The sequence below is a fragment of the Pelophylax lessonae genome (assembly GCF_965119305.1).
Source record: "Pelophylax lessonae genome assembly, chromosome: 7".
NCBI classification, from domain to species: domain Eukaryota; kingdom Metazoa; phylum Chordata; class Amphibia; order Anura; family Ranidae; genus Pelophylax; species Pelophylax lessonae.
Genome location: NC_138774.1, coordinates 283738477 through 283765096, shown reverse-complemented (window position 1 = coordinate 283765096; position 26620 = coordinate 283738477). Strand labels below are relative to the sequence as shown.

The window sequence follows — 26620 nt, the reverse complement described above, 5'->3', positions numbered from 1 at the left end:
ACGCAGCACAGCCCCAAAACCCTGCACGCAGCACAGCCCCAAAACCCTGCACGCAGCACAGCCCCAAAACCCTGCACGCAGCACAGCCCCAAAACCCTGCACTCTGCACGCAGCACAGCCCCAAAACCCTGCACGCAGCACAGCCCCAAAACCCTGCACTCTGTACGCAGCACAGCCCCAAAACCCTGCACTCTGTACGCAGCACAGCCCCAAAACCCTGCACTCTGCACGCAGCACAGCCCCAAAACCCTGCACTCTGTACGCAGCACAGCCCCAAAACCCTGCACCCTGTACGCAGCACAGCCCCAAAACCCTGCACCCTGTACGCAGCACAGCCCCAAAACCCTGCACCCTGTACGCAGCACAGCCCCAAAACCCTGCACACAGTACAGCTCCAAAACCCTGCACACAGTACAGCTCCAAAACCCCGCACACAGTACAGCTCCAAAACCCCACACACAGCATAGCCCCAAAACACTGCACACTGTATGCAGCACAGCCCCAAAACCCAGCACACAGTACAGCTCCAAAACACTGCACACTGTATGCAGCAAAGCCCCAAAACCCTGCACTCTGCACGCAGCACAGCCCCAAAACACTGCATGCAGCACAGCCCCCAAAACACTGCACACAGTACAGCTCCAAAACCCTGCACACAGTACAGCTCCAAAACCCCGCACACAGCATAGCCCTAAAACACTGCACACTGTATGCAGCACAGCCCCAAAACCCAGCACACAGTACAGCCCCAAAACCCAGCACACAGTACATCTCCAAAACACTGCACACTGTATGCAGCAAAGCCCCAAAACCCTGCACTCTGCACGCAGCACAGCCCCAAAACACTGCATGCAGCACAGCCCCAAAACACTGCATGCAGCACAGCCCCCAAAACACTGCATGCAGCACAGCCCCCAAAACACTGCATGCAGCACAGCCCCCAAAACCCAGCACACATTACAGCTCCAAAGACCCACACGCAGCACAGCCCCAAAACACTGCACACTGTATGCAGCACAGCCCCCAAAACCCAGCACACAGTACAGCTCCAAAACCCCACACGCAGCACAGCCCCATTACCCTGCACTCAACATGCAGCAAAGCCCCAAAACCCTGCACTCTGCACGTAGTGCACTTCTGAACTGTGCACGTAGCATAATCCTGAACCCTGCATGCTGTACGCAGCACACCCCAGATACAAGCAGCCCTTTGAGGCACACCATACTGCTGATGCAGCCCGCGATGAAATTTAGTTCGACACCCCTGTTCTACACAATTGCTTCTTTTAGGTTATTTGCTGGTATACTAATGTTATGGGTTTGCAAACTTGTCGTCGTCCACCTTACTGGCTACTGGCACTTAGTCAGATTTTTCAGCTTTACTTGCCATTTACTATACAAACCCTTAAAAATGTAATCATTCTGCAGTATTTCCTTAAAACCGTATAAAACATTTTTTTATTAGAAAAATGGTCCAACATATCTTTTGCTATATACAACACAGGAGCGACTTTTCCAAAACAATTTTTGGACCTTGCCGCCTTCGAGCTTAAATCACAGATCCTAACAGTTCTTGTAACCGCGTTCGGAGCTGCACACGCAGCCACGCATTCGCCACGATCATCTTTTTCTTTTATGTTCCTTTGACCGTTTCTCCTCATAGTCCCGATGTTTGCTCTCCGACGTGTGAGGTTTTTCTTCTGTCTTAAACCGGTCAAAGGCTGCTGGTTTAGCCGTGCTTCCTGACGTACCGTCTCTTTCTGGAACCCTCCTCTGATCTCGGTCTTGCCTGGACGAGGCCTGTTGGGTGTTGTACTTCTCATACCCTGGATCCACACGTTCTTGTTTAATCGTCTCAGTAGTTCTTGTGCTGCTTTCGCTGGAACGTTCACGGCTGTCCTTTTTTCGTTTTTTCTTTTTATCTGTTAGGAGAAGAAACTCACGTTATTAGTTTAAACCACTTGCTGACCGCCCATCGCATATATACTGCGGCAGGCTGGCTCGGCGTACTGGTAGGTCAGTTCGCGGGAGTGGTGCTGGGGGCGCCTCGGCCTACCGGTAGGTCGGTTTCGCGGGAGTGGTGCTGGGGGCGCCTCGGTCTACTGGTAGGTCGGTTCGCGGGAGTGGTGCTGGGGGCGCCTCGGCCTACTGGTAGGTCGGTTCGCGGGAGTGGTGCTGGGGGCGCCTCGGCCTACTGGTAGGTCGGTTCGCGGGAGTGGTGCTGGGGGCGCCTCGGCCTACTGGTAGGTCGGTTCGCGGGAGTGGTGCTGGGGGCGCCTCGGCGTATCGGTAGGTCGGTTTGCTGGAGTGGTGCTGGGGGCGCCTCGGCGTACTGGTAGGTTGGTTCACGGGAGTGGTGCTGGGGGGCACCTTGGCGTACCGGTAGGTCGGTTCGCAGGAGTGGTGCTAGGGGCACGCTCCCACCCCCACTAGGCAGCAGAGATGCCCATTCACAGGACCAGCGGCCGCGATTGCTCCCCGCTGACAGAGAAGGACGGTCAGCGGTTGTAAATACAGCTGACCTTTCTTCTCTGAAAGAATCACAGAGCGCCTGTGATCCTTCTATATTAGGATCACAGGTTGCTATGATCATTTCACAAGTGTCTCCCCCCCCCACAGTTAGAAAACACTCCCCTAGGCTCACAATTAACCCTTTGATCACCTCTAGGTAAACCCCTTCCCTGCCAGTGTCATTATTACAGTAACAGTGCATATTTTTAGCACCGATTACTGTAGTAATGTCACTGGTCCCCCCAAAAGAGTCAAAAAAAGTCAGTTAGGGGTCAGATCTGTCCGCCGCAATCCCGCTAAAAAAAAAAATCACAGATCACCGCCAAACAGTTAGGTACCTGGTAATTGCTTTTCTAGGAAGTCTTCCAGGGCAGCATCTGAGAGATGTTTCTTGTTTTAGGAGGGAGGAGACCTATCATCCACCATTTTAAAAGGCCTTCACATACCTCAGTAATATACAAGTACCCGAGGAACAATAGGCAAATATATACTGGCCTTGCATAAAAAAAAAAAAAAAAAAAAAAAAGAAGAAGAGGGAAGGGCATGAGTGCTGCCCTGGAAGACTTCCTAGAAAGGAGTTACCATGTACCCAACTCTGTTATTCTCAAGTCATCTTCCAGGGCAGCATCTGAGAGGCTTTAGCAAGTAATACTACAGGGGTCAGGACCTGGTGGAATGGGCTGTGATCCCCTTGGGTGGTACCTAGTTAAGGGTGGTACCTGGTTGCGATTGGTAGATGTAAGAGATGCTAGTCTGATCTGCCAGCTCTGTGGAGCCATTGAGGTGAACCCCTTCCTCTATCCATACTGATGTCAAAGATTTGGAAAATGCCCACTGACTCCACTGAGAAGTTCTACCTCTAACTATGAAGAGTAGCAGGGAACCCCTAATTAAATCCGTTTTAGAAATCATCTTCAGAATTAGACCCCGTTCACACTGGGGCGACCTGGTCGCCTGACAGGTCGCTGTAGGTCGCCTGGCATAGAGAAGCTGTGGACCCGTTCTAATAGGAGCGACACAAGTCCCTCCGACTTAGAAAAAGGGTCCGGAGCTTCTTTGGGGCGACCCGGAGTGACCTGCATTGACTTCAATGTTATGAAGTCCGTGCCGGCCGCTACGAGGTCGCGGTGCGAGCAGCGCGCCGCGACCTGTGAGGTCGCCCCGGGAAGTAGCGTCGCCCCAGTGTGATCGGGGCCTAAGAGAAAAGTAGGAATCTGCAACAAAGTTTGTTACAATCCTTGTAATGTACAGAGATCACCCAGAGGGGAATGTTTTTTTTTCCCTCAACAAAAGTGGAGTTACACTTTAACCTGGTCAGGCCTGGTAGTAAATGAAAGCTGCTGACATCCCGAGCCTGATAATGTGGCCAGAGCAGTCAGGATACCACCTGCCTGGGATAACGAGCAGTCATTAGGCACAGGTTTGTCTTTGCAGCCTTTGCATAGAGGACTAGTCCAAAATCCAGTCAATTAAGGGCGCTTTCACACAGAGCGGTGCGCCCGACAGAGCCCGTTCTGCTCAGCGGGGGGGGGGGGGGGAATCGATCCACCGATCCCCGCTGAGCAGGCGGATGACAGCTCTGTGTGCAGAGAGGGAGCTGTCAGATCCCCGCTGTCCTCTATGGGGAGAGATCGGATTGAGAGCAGACAGGTGGTCCCATCCGATCTGATCCTCCAGACAGATGGAGGATCCGTCCAGATTTCACGGACATGATCGAAATCGGATAGCAGCAGAGATGTCTCCGCTCACACCCGTTGCCCCATAGGGATGCATGGAGCATCCGATCAGGTCCGCCTGAAAAACTGACAATCGGATTGCCCGTGTGAAAGGGGCCTATAGGTTGCAGGATCCACACCAGAATCAAGCCCAAAGACCTGATTGCACCCAGACGGAAGGAAGGGAGAGGAAGGAGTCCGACTTCTTTTTACAGAGAAGACCAATCCTTTAAGGACTCCCCATGTTTGCTTATGCACTTTTGGCAAAGATTTTTGGCCCAGCTGGCTGCCATTTGCCCTCATAGAAAAAGCAAACGCTTAGGGAGGGAATGCGTGCTGGCGCTTGTACCCAAAAATGGCTGCAACCACTAATTAACATTATGTGCATAGTGGTTTGGTATGTACAGAGGTGGCCTCAGCATGCTCTGGCTTACCTTGGAGCGGTCCTGGCTCTGCAGGGCAGGATGGTGCAGCATCCACCATGGTCAGCTTCAAGCAAACATCCAACACATGTTCCTTGAAAGCTTTCCTGCCCCTGCTGCAGCCCCAACCCTCAACTGCCCCATCGGTAGAATGGGTGGACACATCTGCTAATAGTGTGCTCTGTCATCCCTGTGTTCTGTCCTCCCTGCTACAGAAGGTGTCTGGCTCCGTAAGATTAACGTTGCATGTTCCAGGTCCCAAAAAAACGCCGCCTTGGCGAAACCGGAAGGGATGTCACTCGCTGCAACCAATCAGTGATGCAAGCAGAAGTGGTGTACCACACATCCGCTCGAAGTGGAGTTCCACCCAAAAGTGGAACTTCCGCTTTAAATAGTCCTAACCCCCTGACATGCCACATTTGGCATGTCATTTTTTTTGGGGGGGGAGCGGGTACCTAGTTTTGACAGGTACCCGCTCCCACTTCCACTTGGAGCACCGTGGCACCCTGAGCGGAAGTTCTCCTCTCTCCCTCCCTGCAATCTTCTGGGACATGTCAGAGGTCCCAGAAGATTGCCGGCCAATCACGACGCATAGCGCAACTCGCGCATGCGCACTGCGTACCTGGCTGTGAAGCCGCAAACTATCACAGCCGGGTGCCCACATCAGTGATGCCGGCGCCGCAGAGCAGAGAGGGAGAAGACGGCGCATCGCTGGACCGTGGGACAGGTGAGTGTGCGGTTAGGCTGGAACTCCGCTTTAAGTGGCCCAAAAGAGGTGCCGCCCCACCCCACATCAGGGTCCCCACAGAGCACCCCCCCTGGCCTGGGGCTCCGGAGCAGGGGGACTCACTGGTGGTGACTGGTCTGGCTCTGGAATGGGAAATATTCTTGGGGGACAATTGAGGGCGCAGATGTCCAAAATGAGCGTACTGGTACGCTAAGGCGCACGGAGAGGTGGCGGTATGCACAAGAGCCATATTTGAAAGTGGCGGTACCGAGTACCAGTGCATACCGGCCCACTTAAAGCACTGGCGCCGGTCGGAAGTGATGATGTCACCACGTCCCGCGAGCAAGACCCTGCCACCGCGGTCCACCATCACAGCAGGTAGGAGCCAGTGCCTGGGGAGGAAAAACAGCAGGTGCCCCTCTGCCTCCTGGCCCTGCACCACACTCCGAGCGGCTTTCGATTCGACGCTTGCATATGGGAGGACGGTTGCTTACCCACCCCCCAGTGGGAGCGAAACCTCGGGCAAAAAAAGGAGGGAGTAACCCCAAGGGGGGCCTCTAGTTGCTCCTGTCCTGGAGCTGCCTAACCTCCCTAGAGGCTTGGGGAGGCCCTTGCAACTAGCACAGAGCCTAGAAGAAAATAAACTGCTTGTAGCTCCTGTCGGTCCGGAGGAAACACAAGAATTGAGGCACTGAGGTATGCGACGGCCTTTAAAAATGGTGGATGATGCGTTTCCCATTTTAGGTGGGAGGAGACCTCTCTCTCAGATGTTACCTTAGAAGACAACTTGAGAAAACTCATCCAACCACGTCTTTATGGAGCTGACTTGTTACACAGGACGACATTGCGGCTGGAACAGAAAAGGGCCTTCACCAAACTCTTACCGCAAGGTCGGAAACGGCCCAATTGTGTAAGAAAACGAATGAAATGCATGCTGGGAGATACTTACGTTTCTTTATCTTTTGTGGTTCCTCTGGCTCTTCTTCTGAAGATGAAGAGGGCATTTCTGCACCGCAGCCTTTGTCCCTGAGCATTTTGGTCACTTCATCGATATCATCGCCGTCTTTAGGCGGGCGGTAATTGGACACGTGGTCGACGCGAATTGTACGTCCTCTCAGCTAGATGGAAAGCAAAAAAAAAAAATGTATTGAATTTAAACAACATCACAAAAGGTGGCAACACCTGGGCATGTCCTCTAAAACAGTGTACAGTAAAAGGAGAAGTTCCCCTTTAACAAAAATAAACATTTTTGCATTTATTTATTTTTTTAAACAGGTGCAATTTCAGGCTTCTGCACAACACTGTTTCCAGCTTTCAGCCCGTACCTCTGTATGGGCTGTTAGCTTGTAAGATAGAGGGAGTGCAAACGGCCACGCTGGAGGGGGAAGCGCAAAACTGGCCACGCTGGAGCGGGGGGAAGCGCATACGGGCCACGCTGGAGGGGAGGAAAGCGCATACGGGCCACACTGGAGGGGGGGGGGGGAGAGCGCATACGGGCCACGCTGGAGCGGGGGGAAAGCGCATACGGGCCACGCTGGAGGGGAGGAAAGAGCATACGGGCCACACTGGAGGGGGGGGGGGGGGGGAGAGCGCATACGGGCCACGCTGGAGGGGGGAAATCGCATATGGGCCACGCTGGAGGGGGGAAAGCGCATACAGGCCACGCTGGAGGGGGGAAAGCGCATACAGGCCACGCTGGAGGGGGGGGGGGACCGCATACGGGCCACGCTGGAGGGGGGGGGGGGGGGAGCACCACATACGGGCCACGCTGGAGGGGGGGGACCAGATTACAGGCCACGCTGGAGGGGGGGGCACCACATTACGGGCCACGCTGGAGGGGGGGTGAGCGCATACGGGCCACGCTGGAGGGGGAAATCGCAAAACGGGCCACGCCGGAGGGGCAAGCGCAAAACGGCCCACGCCGGAGGGGCAAGCGCAAAACGGCCCACGCCGGAGGGGCAAGCGCAAAACGGCCCACGCCGGAGGGGCAAGCGCAAAACGGCCCACGCCGGAGGGGCAAGCGCAAAACGGCCCACGCCGGAGGGGCAAGCGCAAATGGAATTTGAAATCGGTACCCACTTCCACTTCTGTGATCCTGCTTAGGCCTTCCTTTACTCTCCCCCCAGCAACCTTCTGAGACATGTCACATGTCCCAAAACTGACAGGAGAGCTGCCTGGTATGTAAACAATGCAAGACGGTGTTCCGTGAGAAAAACCTACCCCCGTCACTTCCGGTTCACGGCAGTCTGTGTAACGCGAGCGGTTACATTAAAACAGCTGTGCTGCACTATGAGTCATCTCCGCTCCTGTCCCGGTCACTTCCCTGCTCTCGGCTACTAAATATAAAAGCGGCGGCGGCTGTATGAAAAGATAAATCACGGAGCCGCCAGACGCTTTTATATTTACTAGCCAAGATCAGGGAAGTGACCGGGACAGGAGCGGAGATGACTCGTAGTGCAACACAGCTATTTTATGTCACCGCCGCGTCGGTAGGTTTTTTTAACGGACACCGAGATCGTTTCAGACTAGTGCGCATGCTCACTAGTCTGATCCTCAGCTCTTCCATTAGGTATCCGGGGCTGTGAGCATGCGCACTAGTCTGATCCTCAGCTCTTCCATTAGGTATCCGGGGCTGTGAGCATGCGCACTGCTGCGCTGCTCAGCTGTTCCTGGCCAGAAGTGACGAGGGGTAGGTTTTTCTCACGGGGTAGGTAATTCTCACGTTACAACGGCTCTCCTGTCAGAGAGGCAGGGAAAGATCATGTGATTAAGCCAAACTGAATCACAGATCTCTCTCTGCCTCTGTTCAATCCATCCCCCCACACAGTTAGAAAGCACATATAGGGAACACATTTAACTCCTTGATCACATCCGGTGTTAACCCCTTCCCTGCCAGTGTCATTTATATAGTAACAGTGCATATTATTTAGCACTGATCACTGTATTAATGTCACCGGTCCCCAAAAAGTGTCACGTCCCCTCCTGCTCCTTGTAATGACAGCCAAGTGTCTTCTCAGCCACATCGGTTGTCATTACAAGACAGCCGACTGTCGGCTATGGACGCCGGTACCGGGGTGATGTCTCAAGCTGCAGTCATCACTCCGGTACAGCACTTTCCCGAAATAGCAGCAATATTGGTAACCGCCGGGGCAGATTCCGATTTATCGGAGAAAGTGCATATCGGCCCCCGATAAATCGACTTTGCCGATAATCGGTCGATCCCTAATATCAATGTCTCACCTTGATGCCATTGAGATTATCTATAGCCAGCACCGTACTTCTCTGATCCTCATAACACAGAAAGCAGAATCCACGAGAGCGCCCAGATTGTTTGTCACGCACCAAGTTTATATTCACCACTTCACCGTATCTACAAAGAAAACAAAGTCAGCAGATCGATGACACAGAATTCCAAAAAAGATAATAAAGCAGAACTCCAGCAAACCACTATAGTATACACAGCTGTAATATCCTTATAGGTTTCCTTACTTGGTTCCTCCCCACCCTACAATCCTTTAACTGCTTTAAAAAAAAGGGTAACTCCACTTTCGTGAGGAAAAAAAAATAGCAAATAAAGAAAAAACAATATAGCGTATACAATTGCGACACAAATCATATTGTAATTGAATGTTATTAAAAATGACCTTTCCTTTTCAATCTGCAGCTGTTGTAATTTTCTGAAAATGCAATGCAATATGGCCGCCTGGAGCTGTTCTATGTCTCCCAAGCATGTTCTCCTATGTCTCCCCCAGCATGTTCTCCTATGTCTCCCCCAGCATGTTCTCCTATGTCTCCCCGGCATGTTCTCCTATGTCTCCCCGGCATGTTCTCCTATGTCTCCCCCCCGGCATGTTCTCCTATGTCTCCCCCCCCCGGCATGTTCTCCTATGTCTCCCCAGCATGTTCTCCTATGTCTCCCCCGGCATGTTCTCCTATGTCTCCCCAGCATGTTCTCCTATGTCTCCCCAGCGTGTTCTCCTATGTCTCCCCAGCGTGTTCTCCTATGTCTCCCCAGCATGTTCTCCTATGTCTCCCCAGCGTGTTCTCCTATGTCTCCCCAGCATGTTCTCCTATGTCTCCCCAGCGTGTTCTCCTATGTCTCCCCAGCATGTTCTATGTCTCCCCAGCGTGTTCTATGTCTCCCCAGCGTGTTCTATGTCTCCCCAGCGTGTTCTCCTATGTCTCCCCGGCATGTTCTCCTATGTCCCCCCAGCGTGTTCTCCTATGTCTCCCCAGCATGTTCTCCTATGTCTCCCCAGCGTGTTCTCCTATGTCTCCCCGGCATGTTCTCCTATGTCTCCCCGGCATGTTCTCCTATGTCTCCCCAGCATGTTCTCCTATGTCTCCCCCCCGGCATGTTCTCCTATGTCTCCCCCCCGGCATGTTCTCCTATGTCTCCCCCCCCCGGCATGTTCTCCTATGTCTCCCCAGCATGTTCTCCTATGTCTCCCCCGGCATGTTCTCCTATGTCCCCCCAGCATGTTCTCCTATGTCTCCCCAGCATGTTCTCCTATGTCTCCCCGGCATGTTCTCCTATGTCTCCCCGGCATGTTCTCCTATGTCTCCCCGGCATGTTCTCCTATGTCTCCCCGGCATGTTCTCCTATGTCCCCCCAGCGTGTTCTCCTATGTCTCCCCAGCATGTTCTCCTATGTCTCCCCAGCGTGTTCTCCTATGTCTCCCCGGCATGTTCTCCTATGTCTCCCCGGCATGTTCTCCTATGTCTCCCCAGCATGTTCTCCTATGTCTCCCCCCCGGCATGTTCTCCTATGTCTCCCCCCCGGCATGTTCTCCTATGTCTCCCCCCCCGGCATGTTCTCCTATGTCTCCCCAGCATGTTCTCCTATGTCTCCCCCGGCATGTTCTCCTATGTCTCCCCAGCGTGTTCTCCTATGTCTCCCCAGCGTGTTCTCCTATGTCTCCCCAGCGTGTTCTCCTATGTCTCCCCAGCGTGTTCTCCTATGTCTCCCCAGCATGTTCTCCTATGTCTCCCCAGCGTGTTCTCCTATGTCTCCCCAGCGTGTTCTCCTATGTCTCCCCGGCGTGTTCTCCTATCACTCCCCCAGCATGTCCTCCTATGTCTCCCCGGCATGTTCTCCTATGTCTCCCCGGCATGTTCTCCTATGTCTCCCCGGCATGTTCTCCTATGTCCCCCCAGCGTGTTCTCCTATGTCTCCCCAGCATGTTCTCCTATGTCTCCCCAGCGTGTTCTCCTATGTCTCCCCAGCATGTTCTCCTATGTCTCCCCAGCGTGTTCTCCTATGTCTCCCCAGCGTGTTCTCCTATGTCTCCCCAGCGTGTTCTCCTATGTCTCCCCAGCGTGTTCTCCTATGTCTCCCCAGCGTGTTCTCCTATGTCTCCCCGGCATGTTCTCCTATGTCCCCCCAGCATGTTCTCCTATGTCTCCCCAGCATGTTCTCCTATGTCTCCCCAGCATGTTCTCCTATGTCTCCCCGGTATGTTCTCCTATGTCTCCCCGGCATGTTCTCCTATGTCTCCCCGGTATGTTCTCCTATGTCTCCCCAGCATGTTCTCCTATGTCTCCCCAGCGTGTTCTCCTATGTCTCCCCGGCATGTTCTATGTCTCCCCAGCATGTCCTCCTATGTCTCCCCAGCGTGTTCTCCTATGTCTCCCCGGCATGTTCTATGTCTCCCCAGCATGTTCTCCTATGTCTCCCCAGCATGTTCTCCTATGTCTCCCCGGCATGTTCTCCTATGTCTCCCCAGCATGTTCTCCTATGTCTCCCCGGCATGTTCTCCTATGTCTCCCCGGCATGTTCTCCTATGTCTCCCCGGCATGTTCTCCTATGTCTCCCCAGCATGTTCTCCTATGTCTCCCCGGCATGTTCTCCTATGTCTCCCCGGCATGTTCTCCTATGTCTCCCCAGCATGTTCTCCTATGTCTCCCCGGCATGTTCTCCTATGTCTCCCCGGCATGTTCTCCTATGTCTCCATGCACACACAGGCTATTATCAGCGGTTTTTGGCAGGCGCGTTTTCTGGCTGGAAAAAGAAAAAAAAAAAAAAAAAAAACAGAACTATTGGGTTTTAAGATAAGTTTTTCAGCTGTAAAAATGCTCTAAGTCGGGTTCACACTGTTGGGGCCGCGGGTTCATGCCTAGGGTCCACTGCGTTCCTGTTCACCATTTCAGGTGCGAATCAGGTCTGAATTTTTGCCTGTATTCGGACCTGAAAAAGGAGCCAAAGACGCGCAGGACTCTTGTCCAGTGCGGACCGCAGCCGTCCCAGAGCTGAATGTGACTGGCTTCATGGAGAGCCAGTCACAGTCTCCTGTCCTGCGAATTGGATGCAGGGAAACCCACATCCAATTTTTGAAATTTGAGAGCCACCCAATTTGAGAATAGTATCTTACTGAGTAACTTGAATATCTGTATGTTTCATTATCAGTTATATAAAAAAAAAAAAAAAAAAAAGAAGATGAAATATCTATGTGTAATAAAAACTCATTACTTACAGGGCCACAAATGTACAGTGCAATGCGAAAGTATTTGGCCCCCTTGAACTGCGACCTTTTGCCACATTTCAGGCTTCAAACATAAAGATATAAAACTAATTTTTTGTGAAGAATCAACAACAAGTGGGACACAATCATGAAGTGGAACGAAATTTATTGTATATTTAAAACTTTTTTAACCAATAAAAAACTGAAAAATTGGGCGTGCAAAATTATTCAGCCCCCTTAAGTTAATACTTTGTAGCGCCACCTTTTGCTGCGATTACAGCTGTAAGTCGCTTGGGGTATGTCTCTATCAGTTTTGCACATCGAGAGACTGAAATTTTTGCCCATTCCTCCTTGCAAAACAGCTCGAGCTCAGTCAGGTTGGATGGAGAGCGTTTGTGAACAGCAGTTTTCAGTTCTTTCCACAGATTCTCGATTGGATTCAGGTCTGGACTTTGACTTGGCCATTCTAACACCTGGATATGTTTATTTGTGAATCATTCCATTGTAGATTTTGCTTTATGTTTTGGATCATTGTCTTGTTGGAAGACAAATCTCCGTCCCAGTCTCAGGTCTTTTGCAGACTCCATCAGGTTTTCTTCCAGAATGGTCCTGTATTTGGCTCCATCCATCTTCCCATCAATTTTAACCATCTTCCCTGTCCCTGCTGAAGAAAAGCAGGCCCAAACCATGATGCTGCCACCACCATGTTTGACAGTGGGGATGGTGTGTTCAGGGTGATGAGCTGTGTTGCTTTTACGCCAAACATAACGTTTTGCATTGTTGCCAAAAAGTTTGATTTTGGTTTCATCTGACCAGAGCACCTTCTTCCACATGTTTGGTGTCTCCCAGGTGGCTTGTGGCAAACTTTAAACAACACTTTTTATGGATATCTTTAAGAAATGGCTTTCTTCTTGCCACTCTTCCATAAAGGCCAGATTTGTGCAGTATACGACTGATTGTTGTCCTATGGACAGAGTCTCCCACCTCAGCTGTAGATCTCTGCAGTTCATCCAGAGTGATCATGGGCCTCTTGGCTGCATCTCTGATCAGTCTTCTCCTTGTATGAGCTGAAAGTTTAGAGGGACGGCCAGGTCTTCGTAGATTTGCATTGGTCTGATACTTCTTCCATTTCAATATTATCACTTGCACAGAGCTCCTTGGGATGTTTAAAGCTTGGGAAATCTTTTTGTATCCAAATCCGGCTTTAAACTTCTCCACAACAGTATCTCGGACCTGCCTGGTGTGTTCCTTGTTCTTCATGATGCTCTCTGCGCTTTAAACGGACCTCCGAGACTATCACAGTGCAGGTGCATTTATACGGAGACTTGATTACACACAGGTGGATTCTATTTATCATCATTAGTCATTTAGGTCAACATTGGATCATTCAGAGATCCTCACTGAACTTCTGGAGAGAGTTTGCTGCACTGAAAGTAAAGGGGCTGAATAATTTTGCACGCCCAATTTTTCAGTTTTTTATTTGTTAACAAAGTTTGAAATATCCAATAAATTTCGTTCCACTTCATGATTGTGTCCCACTTGTTGTTGATTCTTCACAAAAAATTACAGTTTTATATCTTTATGTTTGAAGCCTGAAATGTGGCAAAAGGTCGCAAAGTTCAAGGGGGCCAAATAATTTCGCAAGGCACTGTATTTACGGTTGAAAAATGGGAGAGACATAATAGATCTCCAAATCACACTTGGGACACCGCAGAGATTCACTGGAATTCTGAGTCAGAGTACTTCCTGTTTTTTTTTTTTTTATCAGAAGATAAATCCAGGAAATGAGCATTAAAAACAAAGTGACGAGGGAATATGTCATATGCAAATTAAGGCAAAATGGCATTCACAGATAAGGGGGAAAAGATGGATGCGGCCATTACTGGTTGGTGGGGGTGGGGTATTTCCCCCTTATCTGTGAATGCCAATTTGCATACGACATATTCCCTCGTCCCTTTGTTTTAATGCTCATTTCCTGGATTTTTCTTCCGATATAAAAAAAACAGAAAGTACTCTGACTCAGAATTCCAGTGAATCTCTGCGGGGTCCCAAGTGTGATTTGGAGATCTTTTACGTCTCTCCCATTTTTCAGCCGTAAATACATTTGTGGCCCAGTATTAAGTTTTTATTACACATAGATATTCCCTCTTTTTTGGAATATAACGGATACTGAGTAACTGATTGAATATCTGTACGTTTCATTAAGATACTATTCTCAAATTGGGTGGCTCTCAATTTACCCCCCCCCCCCCCCCTCTGCGGGAGTCCAATAGTGGCTGGATCCATATTGTCAGGGACACAGCCGTACTGGCATTTCTGCCAGTACTAGTCATGGACGCTCCTGGTTCAATCGACACAGTCCTCTGCTGGCCTGTCAGGGAAATGACCGTAGGAGAACTGGCAACATTGCCAGTAATAGCAATGGACGCTCCTGGTTAAATTTACACTGCCCTCTGCTGGCCTATAAGGGAAATGGCCGTAGAACTGGCAACATTGCCAGTAATAGCAATGGTCGCTCCTGCCTCAATTGACACTGCCCTCTGCTGGCCTATAAGGGAAATGGCCGTAGGAGAACAGGCAACATTACCAGTAATAGCAATGGATGCTCCTGCCTCAATTGACACTGCCCTCTGCTGGCCTATAAAAGGTGGCCATAGGATCAGACTCATTGCTGGATTATCTGTCATGGACGCTCCTGGTTCAATGGACACAGCCCTCTGCTGGCCCGTCAGAGAAATGGCCGTAGGAGAACTGGCAACATTGCCAGTAATAGCAATGGTCAGTCCTGCCTCAATTGACACTGCCCTCTGCTGGCCTATAAAAGGTGGCCATAGAATCAGACTCATTGCTGGATTATCTGTCATGGACGCTCCTGGTTCAATCGACACAGCCCTCTGCTGGCCCGTCAGGGAAAGGGCCGTAGGAGAACTGGCAACATTGCCAGTAATAGCAATGGACGCTCCTGGTTCAATCGACACAGCCCTCTGCTGGCCCGTCAGGGAAAGGGCCGTAGGAGAACTGGCAACATTGCCAGTAATAGCAATGGACGCTCCTGGTTCAATCGACACAGCCCTCTGCTGGCCCATCTGGGAAATGGCCGTAGGAGAACTGGCAACATTGCCAGTAATAGCAATGGTCGCTCATGCCTCAATCGACACAGCCCTCTGCTGGCCCGTCAGGGAAATGGCCGTAGGAGAACTGGCAACATTGCCAGTAATAGCAATGGTCGCTCCTGCCTCAATTGACACTGCCCTCTGCTGGCCTATAAGGGAAATGGCCGTAGGAGAACTGGCAACATTGCCAGTAATAGCAATGGTCGCTCCTTCCTCTATTGACACTGCCCTCTGCTGGCCTATAAGGGAAATGGCCATAGGAGAACTGGCAACATTGCCAGTAATAGCAATGGACGCTCCTGGTTCAATCGACACAGCCCTCTGCTGGCCCGTCAGGGAAATGGCCATAGGAGAACTGACAACATTGCCAGTAATAGCAATGGTCGCTCCTGCCTCAAATGACACTGCCCTCTGCTGGCCTATAAAAGGTGGCCATAGGATCAGACTCATTGCTGGACTATCTCGTCAGCTTCCTGTGACCTGAACCTTCTGATCTTCTTGGACTTCCTGTTGTGACCCGGCTTGTTTCTGAACCATATTGATCTCCTCCTGGTGTTTGACCCTCGGCTTGCCTCTTGGACTTTGCTCTTGCTACTACCTGCCTGTTTTCCCAGTGTATGACCCCGGCTTGCCTAAGGACTCTGTTTCTGCCTGCTCACCTGTGTATGACCCCGGCTCGTCCCTGTTCTGCTGCTTACCTTGCTCTTGGACTGATCACCTGTGCATGACCCTCAGCCTGGCTTTTACTACTCCTCTAGTTGCCTGCCTTACCCAGAGCTCCTGGGTAAGGCAGGTGTTCACCACAGGCGACCTGTGCTACTTGGGACGCTTCACCTCCTGTACCACTTTCAGGGGGTGACTTGCACTGAGCTGCAAGGGAAGCCCTCTCTGCACTTCGGCCTCCATCCAGATTGTGACACATATACATCTGGAAGTCTCCTGCCTCACACAACACGAGATCTCAATATCTGCGCCAACGCACAGGTTGGTCCGGTGTTTATATTCTGTTTTTTTTTCTGGGTGAAATTGGTCAAACTATGCATGGATATTTAGCAATCAAAAGGAAAGTTGACCGCACTCAGGTGTATGATAAAGTAGAAGTGCTTTAATTCCCCATAAAAGATGAATACATACAGTGCATCACAAGGACATGCGACGGGTCGACGCGTTTCACGATTCAGAATATCGCTTACTCATAACCACATAGTCGGATAGCCAGGCAAGTCGGATCAGTGTGAACCGGCTCTAAAGGTGTCAGACCCGCAGGTCTGATTATTAGATACAAGGTGTGTTCATTAATTTCCTTGAATCCGCATCAGCTGATATGTTGCCTACATATGCGGCTCTTTCACTGATATCCTACTATGCGGTTATGAGTAAGCGATATTCTGAATCATGAAACGCGTCAACCCGTCCCATGTCCTTGTGATGCACTGTATGTATTCATCTTTTATGGGGAATTAAAGCAATTCTACTTTATCATACACCTGAGTGCGGCCAACTTTCCTTTTGATTGATAAGTATTTGGACGGCGGATCCGACCTGCACCAGAGTACTCTACCTCACCTGAGCGGCTCCTTCTGCCATTATGTATGCATGGATATTCATTTGTTACGTATAATACTTAGGGATGCACCGATCCGATATTCGGATCGGATATCGGCGCCGATATGGCCATTTTAGATGGATCGGGGGATCGGTAACATTGACCGATTCACTGGCCGATCCGTTTTTTGCTTAGTAACGGCTCAGCCATCCCTTACTAGTATGGGATGGGAGCCGCTACTTCCTGTATAGGTCCGGCTCACAGGCGGAGTGATATCAGATGCACTCCGCCTGTGAATGGAGGAGCCGTACACATGAAGCAGAGGCTTTGCTCTGTACTGCAGCCGCTTGCTTTGTGTGTAGCTCTGGATCGGTTCCGGTATCGGCGATTTCACAACGCCAGATATCGATATCGGGTCCAAAAAAGTCAGATCGGTGCATCCCTAATTATGTATTAACACAGTAATTCTTATTTTTTCAGTAATTTTACATTTCATTTCATTGTAATACAGGGACCTCCATTCACGCTAAAAGATCTGAAGAATCCTGACTTGGGGAAACCGGTCTTTATTTAGCGAATAATATCTGTTTGACAAATCAGGTCCCATTGTTGTATGTACCGTATATGTCTGTGCAACATGCACTTGTTCCTTTTTATTAATATTTGTACAATAAAATTTCTCTTTTAACCACTTGCCGACCGCTCACTCGAGCTCTACTGCAGCAAAGTGGTTAGTTATCATCCAGCGACGTAGACCTCCTCCCCTTGTGGGCGGCACTCACGCGCCACCGGAGGCTCGCTCCCACTATATTCATTCACAGCGGGAGTCGGGCCAGGGGAGGAGTGGCGGTGATCACCGCTGCTCTTCCCCGATCGTCGGGGAATCGAGTGTGGAGATCCGCCCGCTTGTGTAAACAGAGCGGGCGGATCTCTTAAGTGACAGGCAGGGTCAGATTGCAGGATTCAGCATAGCTGAACATGCGATCTGTCCCTGTGTGTAATGTTCCGGTACCTTTGGTACCCTAAATTACACTTTCCACAAGTGTATGCGCCCTACCATTTACTTTTGGAAAGCTGCGCATACACCTTTAAGACTGGAGCTGTCATCACTCAGCGCCGGACTAGATGGCTATTTAAGGCGTCGGCTCTCACTCACATGTGTTCGTTCAAACACCCTTATCTGGATGCTAACCTTGCTTGAAGCTTCCATGCTTGCAAGCTTACTTCGCTGACGGAACCTCGCTGCGCTGATCCCTGTATCCCGCTACTGGATCATCCGCCTCTCCTGAACCACCCTTCGGCTGTATCGCTAATAGTGCTAAGTACCCCGCAGGGGAATTCTCTATAAACTTATACTAAGCTTACACTATCTAGCTCTGCATAGTAGAGACTGTTTATCACATCTGCATAAACTAGATTGCTAGCTCTTGAGACTACTGCTACTTTTCTGCACTGGGTTGATCTCTTTTGTATGTCCACCTGCTATTCTATCATCTGCTATCATACAACATTGCTAAACCTTCCTGCATCCATCTGCTACTGTCTCACCTTCAAGTGTCTATCACCTACCACCTTCACTCAACCTATCCCTCAAACCCTCATCATTGTGTTACCACATATATAAAGTCACTCTAGGAACCAGCTTGCTAATTGTGTGTATTTACTGGCTGAAATAAGACCTTCCACACATGATGAGTCATTGAGGTTGGGAATGGTATCTCAGCATATCTCTTACATGACTAGTGACGTGGAACTATTTCTGCAGCTGAAAATCCACACCGTATAAAAACGCAGGAGCGTTACACCGTGTCACTCAGTCACCTCCCTTCACACACGTTAGTAAGCACCAGGCATACATTAACCCCTCCCTCTCCAATAAAATTAACCCCTTCCCTGCCAGTGTCATTTTTACAGTAACAGTGCATATGTATAGCACTGATTACTGCAGTAATGTCACTGGTACCCCCAAAAGGGTAAAAAATGTCAGTCAAGGGTCCGATCTGTCCGCCGCAATGTCGCAGTCCTGCAAAAAAAATTAAATCGCAGATCGCCGCCATTACTCGTTACAAAAAAAACACCAAAAATGACAGAAATCTTTCCCTTAGTTAGTAAACGCAATAACTTTTGCGCAAACCAATCAAAATACGCTTATTGTGATTTTTTTTTTTACCAAACATATGTAGCAGAAAACAAATTGACCAAAAATTTAAAAAAATTTTGATTTTTAAATTTTTTTGGGGGGGGGGGGGGGGGGATTTAATATAAAAAAAAATTAGAAAAATAGTTGTTTTTTCAAATTTTACGCTCTTTTTTTGTTTATAGCGCAAAAAGTAAAAAAAAAAAAAAAAAAATCGCACAGGTGATCAAATACCCCCAAAAGAAAGCTCTGTTTGTGGGAAAAAAAGGACGTAAATTTCGTTTGGGTGCGGCGTCGCACGACCGCGCAATTGTCAGTTAAAGTCGCACAGTGCCGAATCGCAAAAAGTGGCCCAGACGTAAGACAGCAAAATCCTCCGGTGGTAAAGTGGTTAAATATATTGTGTCTTGAGTAATTTGAGATCTCTCTGCACCGTTAAAGTCCCAAGATACCCCCCTTGTTCCCTTTTTTTGATTTTTTTTATGGGGATGTTGGTGCAATAACAACTATACATATTTAGGCACCACCTATTCAAATTCTTTTTTGTGGGAGTATAGTTTTGCTTTAAAAAAACAAAAACAATAAAGTTAAAAAAAAAAAAAAAAACGCTACAAAACTCATTCTACAGCTTTCTACAGCCAACGTTACCGGCATTTTTATACCGTCCAGTGTGCATGAGGCCTAATAGCAATAAGCATGACAGCTCCTCTTTTTTGAGAGATCTGGGGGGTCACAAAGACCTCAGATCTCTCATTTACAAAAAAAAAAAAAAAAACTTACTGTGAAAAGACACAAATAATGTCCCCTTCAGTCAACTCAAAAGGCAGCCCTCCTACAGGAATAAAAAAAAAGAGGAGAGGTCATACAAAGAAATATCAGGCGGCAGCTTTTTAACAAAGTACAAACATCACTTCTTAGAATGGACATTAAAGGGGCCCTGTCACCTTTTATTCCCCTTCATAGCAGTCCTTTGCCATCCCTTTTTCTTTGGCTGCCTGGGGGCATGGGCAACTATTCAGGATGCTTTTCTCTGAGCTCCGCCGCTGATCCTGATTAGAATCCGGTCATTGCTCCACACATCTCTAAACCAGCTCAAGTATAAACCAGATCACCCCACCGCTTGCTTTCTCGGGTATGGCTAAATCCAACCAGTAAGAGGACATAGTAAAGGGATGCACGGGTCAAGATGGTGTCAGTTGCCATCTTAGTGGAGGCAGAGATGCAGCTGTCGGGCTGGAGTATTTGCTCATACCCCTGCCAAGGATACTGCGGGCAAACATGTCTCTATGCATCCCCTTGTGCCCCATAATTGCCTTTTTGTGAGCCCCCCCAGGATAAATTGACTGCCACTGTGATATACCCAGTACTTCTGAGTATGGGGGGGGGGGTGATCTCTCAAGATGCAGTGCTTGCTCCCTTGCTCCACATCCCTTGTGACAGCAACAGTCCCGTGTCAGTTCAAATCCCCCCTTTGCACTTAAAAGCATCCAAAAACGCCAAGTTTGGCTGCTCTGAAAACTGCAATTTTTTTGTTTAACTCTGGCGCCTTTAATACTTCAGTAATCCGGAAGTGATTTCATGACGTCGCTTCTGGGTTACTAGATCTGAGACTAGATCAAAGCCAATTCCGGCTTTGTTCGGGTCTCAGGACACCCGGGGGGATGTGCCAGCTGGTCGCTCGGGCCTCCCAGTGGGAAGATAGAGCCTGGGCGAGCCGCGGAAAAAAGGAAGGAAGAGCCTGGGCGAGCCGCGGAAAAAAAGGAAGGAAGAGCCTGGGCGAGCAGCGGAAAAAAGGAAGGAAGAGCCTGGGCGAGCCGCGGAAAAAAGGAAGAAAGAGCCTGGGCGAGCCGCGGAAAAAAGGAAGGAAGAGCCTGGGCGAGCCGCGGAAGGAAGGAAGAGCCTGAGCGAGCCGCGGAAGGAAGGAAGAGCCTGAGCGAACCGCAGAAGGAAGGAAGAGCCTGAGCGAAACCGCAGAAGGAAGGAAGAGCCTGAGCGAACCGCAGAAGGAAGGAAGAGCCTGAGCGAACCGCAGAAGGAAGGAAGAGCCTGAGCGAACCGCAGAAGGAAGGAAGAGCCTGAGCGAACCGCCGAAGGAAGGAAGAGCCTGAGCGAACCGCCGAAGGAAGGAAGAGCCTGAGCAAACCGCCGAAGGAAGGAAGAGCCTGAGCGAACCGCCGAAGGAAGGAAGAGCCTGAGCAAACCGCCGAAGGAAGGAAGAGCCTGAGCAAACCGCCGAAGGAAGGAAGAGCCTGAGCAAACCGCCGAAGGAAGGAAGAGCCTGAGCAAACCGCGGAAGGAAGGAAGAGCCTGAGCAAACCGCGGAAGGAAGGAAGAGCCTGAGCGAACCGCGGAAGGAAGGAAGAGCCTGAGCGAACCGCGGAAGGAAGGAAGAGCCTGAGCGAACCGCGGAAGGAAGGAAGAGCCTGAGCGAACCGCGGAAGGAAGGAAGAGCCTGAGCGAACCGCGGAAGGAAGGAAGAGCCTGAGCGAACCGCGGAAGGAAGGAAGAGCCTGAGCGAACCGCGGAAGGAAGGAAGAGCCTGAGCGAACCGCGGAAGGAAGGAAGAGCCTGAGCGAACCGCGGAAGGAAGGAAGAGCCTGAGCGAACCGCGGAAGGAAGGAAGAGCCTGAGCGAACCGCGGAAGGAAGGAAGAGCCTGAGCGAACCGCGGAAGGAAGGAAGAGCCTGAGCGAGCCGCGGAAGGAAGGAAGAGCCTGAGCGAACCGCGGAAGGAAGGAAGAGCCTGAGCGAACCGCAGAAGGAAGGAAGAGCCTGAGCGAACCGCGGAAGGAAGGAAGAGCCTGAGCGAACCGCGGAAGGAAGGAAGAGCCTGAGCGAACCGCAGAAGGAAGGAAGAGCCTGTGTCCCGTTGTATATTTTCCCTAACTTCCTGTCTGGTGTCACCAATGTCAGCAGGACAGGAAGCGAGGTGAAATTTTTCAAACAGACCCCCCCCCCCCCCCCCCATAGCATGAAAAACCTCACAGGGATTCAAAACATTTAAACTGAATATAAACATTTATATTCATAGTCTGTTCCTTCATACTTAATCTTTGACTCACCCATAAATATCCAGGCGCTGTCTTTGTAGTCTTGATGCCATGACACGGAATCCTTCACACCGAGCCGAGCCTCCCGCTCGTTCAGCTCATTGATCAGCTTCACTTTTGTTAACGGACTGCAATATGAGAGATAAAGGGTTAACAAACACAGTCACCATAGGAGGGAGACAGAGCGTTAGCGTTTACTCAGGAGCCAGACTGCAATATGAGAGATAATGGGTTAACAAATGCAGTCACCATAGCCGGGAGACAGCTCAGGAGCCAGGAGACAGAGCCCTGGTTCCTGGGCTGTCTCCCAGCTCCTGAGCAGATGCCTGGGATCTGTCTCCCAGCTCGTGAGTCCGCGCCTGGGCTCTGCTCAGGAGTCAGGAGGCAGGGCTCAGGAGTCGGAAGAAATAGGATTAGCATATATTTCGGGCCAGGGAGACAGAGCTCAGACGTCTGCTCAGGAGCTGGGAGACAGAGAGTTAAGCCCCGTACACACGTACCAATCGTCGGCCGAACGATCGGCCGTCTTTTGTCCGGTGCTGTCGTGTCTGTTGAAAACTGCAAAAGACTGCACACGAATTTTGTCGGCCAACAACAGCCGACTGCAGAAGTGATGTCATGTGATGGTTAACTTTCCGTGTGTTTTTTCCTCTCTGAGCATGCCCAGTCTTGCTCATCTGCTGTTAGTCGGCCGAATTCTGTACTGACTGGCGAACAATCGTCCGTTCTGGTGACGGCCAACAAAAATTTTAATGCCTGCACAACAGATTCTGTTCGGCCGAAAATGCGCTGTCGGCTGTCGGAAGCATCATACTAACAAGCCGACAATCGGCCAACGGCCGAATATTTACGGCCGGCAATCGGTACGTGTGTACGGGGCTTTAGCGTCTACACCTGGTTCCTGAGCAGACGTCTGGGTTCTGTCCCCCGGCTCCCAAACCCGCGCTCTGTCCCCCGGCTCCCGAACTCTGGCTTCTGTCTCCCGGCTCCAGGGTTCTGTCTCCAGGCTCCAGGGCCCGCGCCTGGGCTCTGTCTCCCGGCTCCAGGGTTCTGTCTCCAGGCTCCAGAGCCCGCGCCTGGGCTCTGTCTCCCGGCTCCAGGGCCCGAGCCTGGGTTCTGTCTCCCGGCTCCAGGGCCCGCGCCTGGCTTCTGTCTCCCGGCTCCAGGGCCCGCGCCTGCGTTCTGTCTCCCGGCTCCAGGGCCCGCGCCTGCGTTCTGTCTCCCGGCTCCAGGGCCCGCGCCTGGCTTCTGTCTCCCGGCTCCAGGGCCCGCGCTCTGTCTCCCGGCTCCAGGGCCCGCGCCTGCGTTCTGTCTCCCGGCTCCAGGGCCCGCGCCTGCGTTCTGTCTCCCGGCTCCAGGGCCCGCGCCTGGCTTCTGTCTCCCGGCTCCAGGGCCCGCGCCTGCGTTCTGTCTCCCGGCTCCAGGGCCCGCGCCTGCGTTCTGTCTCCCGGCTCCAGGGCCCGCGCCTGCGTTCTGTCTCCCGGCTCCAGGGCCCGCGCCTGGCTTCTGTCTCCCGGCTCCAGGGCCCGCGCCTGCGTTCTGTCTCCCGGCTCCAGGGCCCGCGCCTGCGTTCTGTCTCCCGGCTCCAGGGCCCGCGCCTGCGTTCTGTCTCCCGGCTCCAGGGCCCGCGCCTGCGTTCTGTCTCCCGGCTCCAGGGCCCGCGCCTGCGTTCTGTCTCCCGGCTCCAGGGCCCGCGCCTGGGCTCTGTCTCCCGGCTCCAGGGCCCGCGCCTGGGCTCTGTCTCCCGGCTCCAGGGCCCGCGCCTGGGTTCTGTCTCCCGGCTCCAGAGCCCGCGCCTGGGCTCTGTCTCCCGGCCCCGCGCCTGGGTTCTGCTCAGGAGCTGGGAGACAGAGCATTAGCCTGTATTTGGGAGCAGGGGGACAGAACCCAGTGAGAAGTCTCCCCCCCACCCCAGATAAAGGAAATCCAGTGGCAGAGATCATGAACTGTGAACATTAAGCTTCCAGCAGACATGACCGCTTCTCTTGGATACAGAGGCGCCCGGTGCTCACAGTCAGACAATGAGGAGATCTATCGGGGTCACTTACTTCATTTCTGTCGCCCAGTCTTCGTTTCCCCGTGTTGTGGCAGCACGGTGATGACGTAAGGAGCATGCGACAAGAACCTCGCTTTACGTCCTCGACCCACGGAGAGTAGGAAGTGAAGGGCGGGTCTCTAAAGGGATCAAGGGCGTGTGGTATTCCAAAGGGGAAGGGAATGGGCGGGACTTAGGCAGCGCGGCATTTCACCGGTGCGTGTCACAGAGAGCTCAGGCCAATGGGTGAGCGAGAAGAGGTCACGTGTGCTTACTGCGGATCTTATCTGTTTGTGTTTAGTATAATATGAGACTGCGAGAGACCCCGCCCCCAGATCTACCATTAAAGAGTACCCGCCCACATATCTATCAATAAAGAGACCCCACCCCCATATCTATCAATAATGAGACCCCACCCCCATATCTATTAATAATGAGACCCCACCCCCATATCTATCAATAAAGAGACCCCACCCCCATATCTATTAATAAAGTGACCCCACCCCCATATCTATCAATAATGAGACCCCACCCCCTATCAATAATGAGACCCCACCCCCATATCTATCAATAATGAGACCCCACCCCCATATCTATCAATAAAGAGTCCCCACCCACCCCCATATCCCTAGACCTGACCATCTACATTCCCCTGGGCCCGCCCACTGGCAGTCCCACTGAGTCCAATTCCATGTCCTCCTCCTCCAGTCCCATCTCCTCCACCCCGTGTCCTTATCCTCCTCCTCCACCCCGTGTCCTCCATCCCGTGTCCTTATCCTCCTCCTCCACCCCGTGTCCTCCATCCCGTGTCCTTATCCTCCTCCAGTCCCATCTCCTCCACCCCATGTCATTTTCCTCCTCCTCCACCCCATGTCCTCTATCCCATGTCCTTATCCTCCTCCTCTATCCCATGTCCTTATCATCCTCCTCTATCCCATGTCCTTATCATCCTCCTCCTCCACCCCGTGTCCTCCATCCCATTTCCTTATCCTCCTCCTCCACCCCGTGTCCTCTATCCCATGTCCTTATCCTCCTCCTCCACCCCGTGTTCTCCATCCCATGTCCTTATCCCCCTCCTCCACCCCGTGTCCTCCATCCCATGTCCTTATCCTCCTCCTCCACCCCATGTCCTCCATCCCATGTCCTTATCCCCCTCCTCCACCCCATGTCCTCCATCCCATGTCCTTATCCTCCTCCTCCACCCCATGTCCTCCATCCCATGTCCTTATCCTCCTCCTCCACCCCATGTCCTCTATCCCATGTCCTTATGCTCCTCCTCCACCCCGTGTTCTCCATCCCATGTCCTTATCCCCCTCCTCCACCCCGTGTCCTCCATCCCATGTCCTTATCCTCCTCCTCCACCCCATGTCCTCCATCCCATGTCCTTATCCCCCTCCTCCACCCCATGTCCTCCATCCCATGTCCTTATCCTCCTCCTCCACCCCATGTCCTCCATCCCATGTCCTTATCCTCCTCCTCCACCCCATGTCCTCTATCCCATGTCCTTATGCTCCTCCTCCACCCCGTGTTCTCCATCCCATGTCCTTATCCCCCTCCTCCACCCCGTGTCCTCCATCCCATGTCCTTATCCTCCTCCTCCACCCCATGTCCTCCATCCCATGTCCTTATCCCCCTCCTCCACCCCATGTCCTCCATCCCATGTCCTTATCCTCCTCCTCCACCCCATGTCCTCTATCCCATGTCCTTATCCTCCTCCAGTCCCATCTCCTCCACCCCATGTCATTTTCCTCCTCCTCCACCCCATGTCCTCCATCCCATGTCCTTATCCTCCTCCTCCACCCCATGTCCTCAATCCCATGTCCTTATCCTCCTCCTCCACCCCATGTCCTCTATCCCATGTCCTTATCCTCCTCCAGTCCCATCTCCTCCACCCCATGTCATTTTCCTCCTCCTCCACCCCATGTCCTCTATTCCATGTCCTTCTCCTCCTCCTCCATCCGATGTCCTTATCATCCTCCTCCTCCACCCCATGTCCTCAATCCCATGTCCTTATCCCCCTCCTCCATCCCATGTCCTTATCATCCTCCTCCACCCCATGTCCTCTATCCCATGTCCTTATCCTCCTCCACCCCATGTCCTCTATCCCATGTCCTTATCCTTCTCCTCCACCCCATGTCCTCTATCCCATGTCCTTATCCTCCTCCTCCACCCCATGTCCTCTATCCCATGTCCTTATCCTCCTCCTCCACCCCATGTCCTCTATCCCATGTCCTTATCCTCCTCCAGTCCCATCTCCTCCACCCCATGTCATTTTCCTCCTCCTCCACCCCATGTCCTCTATCCCATGTCCTTATCCTCCTCCTCTATCCCATGTCCTTATCCTCCTCCTCCACCCCGTGTCCTCCATCCCGTGTCCTTATCCTCCTCCTCCACCCCGTGTCCTCAATCCCATTTCCTTATCCTCCTCCTCCACCCCATGTCCTCTATCCCATGTCCTTATGCTCCTCCTCCACCCCGTGTTCTCCATCCCATGTCCTTATCCTCCTCCTCCACCCCGTGTCCTCAATCCCATGTCCTTATCCTCCTCCTCCACCCCATGTCCTCCATCCCATGTCCTTATCCCCCTCCTCCACCCCATGTCCTCCATCCCATGTCCTTATCCCCCTCCTCCACCCCATGTCCTCCATCCCATGTCCTTATCCCCCTCCTCCACCCCATGTCCTCAATCCCATGTCCTTATCCCCCTCCTCCACCCCATGTCCTCCATCCCATGTCCTTATCCTCCTCCTCCACCCCATGTCCTCAATCCCATGTCCTTATCCTCCTCCTCCACCCCATGTCCTCTATCCCATGTCCTTATCCTCCTCCAGTCCCATCTCCTCCACCCCATGTCATTTTCCTCCTCCTCCACCCCATGTCCTCTATTCCATGTCCTTCTCCTCCT

General features: G+C 51.8%; 1 protein-coding gene across 1 annotated transcript; it reads right to left on the bottom strand.

The window, feature by feature from the left end:
* Positions 1–1590: 1590 nt before the first annotated feature.
* Positions 1591–23826, bottom strand: RBMX2 (RNA binding motif protein X-linked 2). Its single transcript, XM_082263104.1, has 6 exons — positions 23729–23826; positions 21693–21808; positions 19412–19463; positions 8615–8744; positions 6324–6492; positions 1591–1921 (listed from the first exon to the last, which is right to left on the bottom strand). The coding sequence occupies exons 1-6, from the start codon at positions 23731–23733 to the stop codon at positions 1620–1622; spliced, it is 774 nt and encodes a 257-aa protein (XP_082119230.1). The 5' UTR covers positions 23734–23826; the 3' UTR covers positions 1591–1619.
* Positions 23827–26620: the final 2794 nt, after the last annotated feature.